The sequence below is a fragment of the Mesoplodon bidens genome (assembly GCF_964165515.1).
Source record: "Mesoplodon bidens genome assembly, chromosome: 11".
Lineage (NCBI taxonomy): Eukaryota > Metazoa > Chordata > Mammalia > Artiodactyla > Ziphiidae > Mesoplodon > Mesoplodon bidens.
In genome coordinates, this window is record NC_138167.1 from 26,681,940 (window position 1) to 26,690,516 (window position 8,577).

The following is an 8,577-nucleotide window of genomic DNA, read 5'->3' on the forward strand; positions in this document are numbered from 1 at the left end:
GGTCTTTTCACAGCAACCTCTGGGTAGCAACAGCTCTCTTTCTCCATATACCTTAAAAAGATTTAACTACATGACCTCTTGAAACTTATCAGAAGGAATTTGTATAGCAATTCATATTTAAATGGGTCCTTAAAATAATTTACTAACAAAAGTAGGTACTTAAAAGAAAACACAAAATATGTAAGGACCCATCAAGAATCATACAACAGGACTCCTGAGTTGGTGAAGGATTTTCCTTTGCCTGTGTGGGCATATAACATAGAATTCATTTTCCTGGACTTAACATTAAAAAAAATTATTTCTTTTATCTTCTTCTGTTTTTACTTTCTAAGAAAAATGATCAGATATTCACGCAAACCGCAATTCTACAACCTTATGTGCAACTCAGGTAAGCACTTGCTCAGGCTGGAAGAGGAGTGGAATTTGTTGGTTTAAAAACTATGGTGAGGGGCTTCCCTGGTGGCGCAGTGGTTGAGAATCTGCCTGCCAATGCAGGGGACACAGGTTCGAGCCCTGGTCTGGGAAGATCCCACATGCCGCGGAGCAACTGGGCCCGTGAGGCACAACTACTGAGCCTGCGCGTCTGGAGCCTGTGCTCCACAACAAGAGAGGCCGCGATAGTGAGAGGTCCACGTGCTGCAATGAAGAATGGCCCCCGCTTGCCACAACTAGAGAAAGCCCTCACACAGAAACGAAGACCCAACACAGCTATAAATAAATAAATAAATAAATTTATTAAAAAAAAAAAAAAAAAAAAAAAAAACTATGGTGAAAAATTGTTTTAAAGCAAACCAAAGCCTAATAATGTTTGCATTATTGAAAAATTAACATAAAGTGTGCAGTGTTGTAACTTACCAGTTAAGAAAGCTCACATAATCAACCATGAGGAACAACTCAGTGTATTGAGTGTACAGTTGGAAAGTACTGGCTATGAGTTCTTACAAAGTGGAATATGCCAGGAGTCAGTGTTGGTAGTACAGTGGTGAGTAGAGCTGGCTTCAAACAAAGTTGAATATGCCAGGGACAGACCAGCAATCCTAGCAAAAGGGCCACACACTCCATGTGCCACTGTGTCACTAAGTCAATGGCTATCACCCACTAATAATATACTAACTAGCCACCAGAAGTCCTTATTTTTCAGGAGCCTCTTATGCAGTTTATGACATTGGTTTATGACACTTCTGGGGTAATCCTCAAATTACTGCTCTAGATAACCACAAAACACATATTTAAAAGGCCCTTTTAAAAAAAAAGGCCCTTTTATACTGCAGGTGTCTATATCATGTATTTTGTTTGAGTAGCCAGAATATGTGATTATAAAATTTGTGATATAAACTGGTAACCTAGCACACTAGTAAAGCACTAAGTTGGTACACCCTGGAGGTTTCTAAATCTATATGAATTCCTATAATTTATCACCTTACTTTGGCATTCTTGGCAATTCATTTGCTGAGATACCTCATAATGATCACTTGTAAAACTTTAGAACCACAATGACAAATAGCACATTATACTCACAATGATGCAACGAATAGTCAAAAAAGATGAATTTAAAGAACTTTTTGCTTTAAAAAACTTGCTATAGGTTTTTGTAATGACTAAAGACATGATATTTCCACTGCCCCTCACTTGCCAGTACTAAACTAACCTCTCCTCTCCCAACTGATTCATACCTGCTGTCCCTTCTTTAAATCCACCAAATCTGCCAAATGTATTTTCAGAAAACCCCTGCATTTTTTCATGTTTTTCCCCTACTGAAACATCTTGCGTGCATCACAGTGATCAAATCTTTAACTTGGATCAGGATGGATGAGGGACGGCTGCCTATACAGGGGCACAACTGAACTGAGTTTTGAGGGGCTTGTAAGAGTTAACCCAGCCAAAAGAAGGGAGAGAGGAGTGAGGGCAGTAGGGGTTAGGGATAGGAATCGAGCAAGATAAATCGCTGGTGTTTGGTTGGGTGTGGGAGTAGTGGTGATAGGACCAAGTTTGAGAAGATGCAGGCATGGAGAACTTGGAATGCCATGCTGAATAAGGATTTCACTCCTGTAGAGAACAGCAAGAAACCAAAGTAATTTAAATCAGGAAATGATGTGCTGAGATTTTAGAAAGTTTACTACCTAGGTGAAGAATGAATTGGAGTGAGGCCAGATTTACGTTCTTGATATAAAGAATCACATCTTTTACTACCATTTCTGGCACAGTCCTTCATCAGCACTTGACAGGTTAATGGTTGATTAGTCAATATTTCCTTGTACATTAAAAATATCCTAGTTATACACATTCAGTTTGCACTTAATCCTTCAGGCCTACATCTATCCTGTGGATTACCACAGTGGAGCCAAAATGTGAAGATGATAGTTGCATGTATGCTTTTGTCTTGGAGTGGATGGAAGGTGCTCAAATATTTCCTACTGTTTCTCTGTCATTCTGGGAATATAGACAGAAAGAAAAAAAATTTTCCCCCACATGCAGGCAGACTCTAAGTGATTAGAAAAGATGACTTTTTTCATTGTGGCAAGGTTGATTCTACATCTGCATAACATATATTTACTGTCATTCTCTTATCTGTATGGCTTGTGTTTTATCTGCAATATTTTGGTATTCTATAATAAGTTCCTATGATCTGTCAAGAAAAGTTTCCATTTATTTTCCTCCTTCAAAGAAAAAGGTAATCAAGATACAATAATTCAGATGTGATTCTCCTCACCCGTATCCTGTGAACATATTAGTGAGATTTAAGATAAAGTGGGAACAATTTATTAAGCTTCTAATGAGCAGTATTTTCTTCTGGATATCAAGGAATTGAGGAACTTTGATTATGATGCTTTGGCCAATTAATATTGTTAAGCCTAAAGCTGATTGCTCCAAGAAAACAAATATGTGAATTCTTTTAATGGTAATGGTGAGCTGTGTTTTCAAATGCTCAAGATTCTTTTTTCTAAATATGCCTTTTCATTTAAGTCTACATATTGATTGGGCTCCCCAGCTCATCTTTAAGCACTTTACTTAAGAATAGAGCAACTGTTTTTATGTCCTATATCCAATCACCATTAATAGCATAACATAAAATATACACAATAGATTTTTCAATCATTCTGTTATAAGAGGACCTGAAATTCTGCTTATTGTTCTTACCTTAATAAGTCAGGGGAGTGAGATGGCTCACTCTAGCACAAAGATTAAGTTTTCTACTAATTGTGTCTATTCCCACTTGCAACACTCCTTTTACTGTTTACTTCCCTAGAAGGAGTATGGTATTTATGTCTTCATACATTTGTGTACTGGCACAAAATAGTTGGAGTCCAACATTTACCTCAGAATTGTATAACTTAAAATTCTTGAATGTCATCTGAGATAGTATCAAATGATCTTATTACAGACAATATTAATCAAGTCTGATATATAAATTCCAGAGGTTTTAGCAACATATTTGTTATACATTATTATCATAGATAGGTTGCCAATAATATGCTTGCTCTCAGAATGGAAAAAAAATAAAGCTTTTAATAATTTCTCTTGATCAGACCAGAAATTCAATGAGGGTAAAATTAATGTTAACTATTTGAAGATAAAATAAAGTAAATGTATGACCTTATTTTAACACATAGGAAAAAAATTAAAGCTGATATCCAAAACAATTAGGAGAATAAGCCAATGTGAACAACAAATACCTAGAATATCTAATTCAAGTGAGCTGTTCCCATGATTGGAACTTACTAACACAGGGCATAAATAACATTAATGCAGTCTTTTAAAAAGCCTAAGTGAACAGTTGTTTTCTCTTAAGGAAATTTCTTGCACCTTATCTGGGACACATAGAGCAATGTACTTTTATAATCAAACACTGTTAATACTTCCACTGATTCTGAAGCACCCCTACTTATGCCTTCACTCAAGACCTTATCCATAAAAGATGTGCTTTCACCATTTCTAGGGGAGGGGAGTTAATTTTTTTGGAATCACCATGTTGTTAACATTCTATTTCCTTTGACTTATTATAATCAGAAGAATTTCTAAAAAAAATAATGCATTTTTTTTAAGTCATTGCAATTGATCTGCTAGACACTGGCAGACAAGGAAGTACATTAAATCATGTGGCACTACTGACATTTTACAATCACAGCAGCATGGCCATGTCCCTGCCACCCCACCATCTAACTTTTTTTCCTTCTCTCTTGATTTCTCCTGCTTTCTAAATGACTAGTCGCCTCGCTTCCAGAATTGCTTCATTCCTGGCATTCCTTGTTTTGGCAACAAATAATTCACACAGGATTTAAACAATGTCTAATTCCCCCCCCACCCCACCCCGGGCCTCTGCCCCACAAATAATACCTATTAATTGCCTTTTTTGCTACCTTAGCCAATTTTCAGTCTTTTCTCCAAAATTCCTTCTGATTACAGATATTCAAAACATCTTGGCCAGGAAAACCATTTAAGTAAACAGCATGCCTTTGGCTGATTTCCAAAGAAGCTGAAAATTTTATTAGGATATTGTTCATTGTGTTTTATAAGTATTGTATACATACAACAATTTAAAGCATGACTTTCTTCCTTACCCAGGCACCCAAGGGGGAACTGTTGTAATAAGTAAAGTAGTAGTACTTTCAAAGTAAATGTAATAAATAGGATATGGACACTTAAAATTCTTCCCTTTGCTAATACTGTACTTGCAATTCTTACATGTCTTCTATGTGACTTTTATAAAAGAATTTTTAAAATTTCCTACAATACAGACTCATCTCACAGTGCTGCTATACACCTCTGTTCCACACCCCACCCCACCCCCACCCCCAAGAGTTACAGCCAATTTTAAAATGTTCAACACAATTTAAAATAACAAAAGTTAGAGTAATTTACAATGAAAACCACTCACTTATATAAAGGCATTAGAGAGAAGTTGACAGCTTAAAGACCCTTGCAGGGTATTTATCAACAAATCAGTCACATTTATCTCATCTCTGTTTTCAGCAGATTATCTGGTGCCTCAATCTTACAGGTATGTCAACAATTCAGCATTCTCCAGGTCCCTGGAGCTAACAGCAGTTAACACCAGGGTCATTTCTTCCCGGAATTTATGTTGATACAGGATTCTTTCCAGACCAGCACCGTTTCAACAACAGCCTGTCTGTTTCAACTTTAGAGACAGGATAGTAATACGGAAATAATAAAAACAATACTCACAACCATAAGGAGCCCCCAAACCTTTTCAAAGAACTTTAATTAAACAACATACACAAACCACCCCTGGTAATTGTTCCATGGTGTGTTAACCCTAAATTCCTTTGAAGCTGATTTCTCCTTTGAGTCTCAGAAAGCTGAGGTTTAGAGTAAGTAGGTGTTGTTTGTTGCCTTATCTCTCTGCCTGACTTGCCCTTCTGTGTAGGCTGAGTGTATTTTCAGCTTGTTGGGAAGCTCCTGTTGCAATAAAAATATTTCAAACACTTTGTTCCTTAGTTGGACTCAAGCAGTTGCCCTAAGCATTGGAGAAGCATCATGACAGTGCCCTTTGTTCTATCTACCATATCAATTCTGTGAACTGTGTAATATTCCTGCTGTTCCCTCCTAGAATGCTCTTCCTCCAAACCCTTCCCTCTGTCCAATCCTACTGAATTTTTGAGACCTAAAATCCCAATTGCTCCAAGAAGTTTTTCAAAATTCCCTTCAGCTAGTAGTCTAACTCATTCTTCTAAACTCCATAATTCATTGGCTGTTCTTCCTTTGGGTAGCTTACCATTTTTTATTTGATAACGCATTTTTTTAGAGAGCACATTTTCCTTCTACAGACTTTGAGCTCCTTGCTTTAAAGCAAGGAGAGTGTGTGTTTAATTCAGCGCCTGCATAGTGCCCTGCATGAAGAACAGACTCACCTGATGGTTCTTGAATTCACCAAACAACATGAATGTGCCATTGTCAAGAGAACAAATCATGTGTGGGTTTGGGACTAAGCGTCCAATAAATATTGAGAGACTGACACATTCTTCATATGTGAAATGGATCTGCATATCTATCTCATATAATTGTTTTAAGGATATAATAAAATGCAAACATATTCTAGAACAGGGTTAGGCACATAGCAGATGCTTGACAATGCTCCCTTTCCTTCTGTTCACTCCCTGCATTTACTGAATAGTTGATGTCTGGTTGCTCTTCCTAGCCAGCCATTCTCAGAGGGTAAGAAAGGATATTTCAGGTGCATCCCTTGTGTTCCCCTATGCAGAAGCAGCTAGTTTGGTTCCAGTTTGGCACTGGACCTGCACAGACTAAAGGGGGTACAATGACCCCACTGGTCAAAAATTGGCCTCAGTTGTCCTAGGGTCTTTAGTCAGACTCCTAAATGTAAATATATGTTCTTTTTTTCCATGTGCTGTGGGAGTTCTGTGTCACTGAGACCTCCCCACTTTCTCAGAACTATCTCAGTTTTAAAGGAAAATGGGATGGGGGCTTAGAGAGGCTTAAGGTTTAATTAAAATCCCACTTTATATTAATTACCAAAAAGCTTAACAATATAACTGATGAGTGGTTTAAAAATTCAGGTTTGGGAGTTTAAGTACTACCAGTTTTGCTACTTACTACCTGTGGGAAATTGAGTGTTACTTAACTGCTTAATTTCCTCATCTGTAAAATGGGGATTAAAGCACCCTACCTCACAAGCTTTTTTTTTTCTTTCTGGAAACATAAGTAACATAATGAATGCAAACCACAGAGTTCAATTCTTGGCACATAGTAGGTACACAATTACATCAACTGTAATTATTAAACATCTCTTTACCTTTCAAGTATGTAAATATTGATCGCCTGATCCTTTAAAATTCTTTTACATAAATGTAAAACAATACAGCTTCGCAGGGTCTGCTGTTTTAAATCTCTGAGCTGGTCTGCAAGCATTTTTCTTTTTCCTAATGGGTTCTACATTTGTCATTTCTCGAGTTAACTTCCTAGAGAAACAGTTCAACATTGCAGGAAACAACTGATAACCCAACTTAACCGTTTAATTTCTTTCCTCTCGTTTCCATAATAAGCCTAGAATACTTTTATAATGAAAAAATCAATTAAACAACTAGTAAAAGAATTACTGAGTGGCTCTGATCATCTGACTTTTACAGGAGAGAAATGATATTTCACGTTCTTTAATTTTCACAACTAGTTTGCCATCTTCTTCCCCTTCCACCTCCTTTGACTATCAGTTACTAATATAGTGTTCTTTGTGTGTGTGTGTGTTGTTTTAACTCTGTTCACCTCCAAGTTTAATTTTTCGTAGATACCAGCGCTGTGCTCACGAGTGCGTTGGCGGGGCGCAGCAAGGCGGGCGGGGCTGCTGCCGGCGGGGCAAAGTCCCCTTCTTTCTCCTCCTCCTCGTCACCCGCGGGGTGGGGTGATTGTTCTCCAGCCCAAACCCTCCCACCCAATCTTTTCACTTCCTAGATCAACCACTCGCTCAGTACACGGGGTGGAGTGCCCCGAAGTACCTGGGCGAGGCACCACAATCGCAATTTACAGGTTGTAGGAGCGCCAGTGTTTTCAGGTTTTCTTTTTTTAAATATTTATGGAGGTCATAGATCCTTTAAAATCTTTAGTAGAAGCTAGGGGCGCTTTCTCCCAGAAAAATGATCATACCAAATTTCTGCAGAGAATTTCAAAGTATTTACAGACTGCCGGAGCCTCCAGATGAAGTCCCCTGGGGTGGGGGTGGGGGCGGGGGGCCTAGGGGAACAGGTTAAGGAAGGGAATCTTGGGCTGAATTCTTTCATATATATATGTATATGTATATATACATATATATATATATATATATATATATATGCACTTAATATACGTAGATACATATACGACACATCTGAGTAAGAGTTTGTTTTGAAAAACAGTGCTTTCCCAAAGTAAGCTGGTCTGAGTCTGGAGGCGCGACAGATCGTACAAAGAAAGGGCCGGCGACCCACAGGTGGGCAGAACACCAGGTTCCGCACCCTCAGGAAGAAGCGAGTCGAAGCAACTGGGCGCTGAGGGTGAGGGAAGGGGAGGGAAGGGATAAGGGGCAGGGTGGGGGCGGTGCAGGGCACAGCGGGGCTCCACTCACCGTTGCCCACGAAACTGCGGCCCTTCCGGGCCAGGGTCTGCTGCACCTGCTCCTGGATCCGCAGGCTCTTGACCGCCTGGCCGCTGCTCCCCACCAGCTTCAGCTTGGCCTCGGAGGGCAAGGCCAGGCTGGAGCTGTCCAGCTGCCCCAGGATCTGCTGGCCCAGGACCGTACGGATGTAGCCGCACTCAGCCGAGGAGCCTGGAGCTGCCATGGGGCCGGAGCTGGCGACCGAGCCACGCGTCTGCCGCGAGACCTGCGGGCGAAGCTGCGGCGGAGCCCGGGGCACTGATGCGAGCCCCGCCCCGCCGCGCCGGCCCCGCCTCTGGCCCCGCCTTCGCGCCGGTGAGAGGCCCGAGCTGCGGCGAGCGAGGCCTCGGGAATCCTGGCGCTGGGCCTTCCCCCGGGAGAGGGGGCGCGGCTCCAGCGCGGCAAGCGCAATCCGCCAGCGAGCCGTGCCAGGCGGGCCGCGCGCGCCGACACCTGACGAGTTGAACTCCTTG

General features: G+C 40.5%; 1 protein-coding gene across 1 annotated transcript in view; it reads right to left on the reverse strand.

Annotated features, from left to right (window-relative positions):
• The window catches only part of PKP2 (plakophilin 2), an 87,184-nt gene extending 78,845 nt beyond the window's left edge, over nucleotides 1-8,339 (reverse strand). Inside the window, exon 1 of the mRNA XM_081248847.1 lies at nucleotides 8,075-8,339. Coding sequence (XP_081104973.1) covers nucleotides 8,075-8,288 — 214 coding nt within the window. The 5' untranslated portion in view covers nucleotides 8,289-8,339. The remainder of the gene's footprint in view (nucleotides 1-8,074) is intronic.
• Nucleotides 8,340-8,577: the final 238 nt, after the last annotated feature.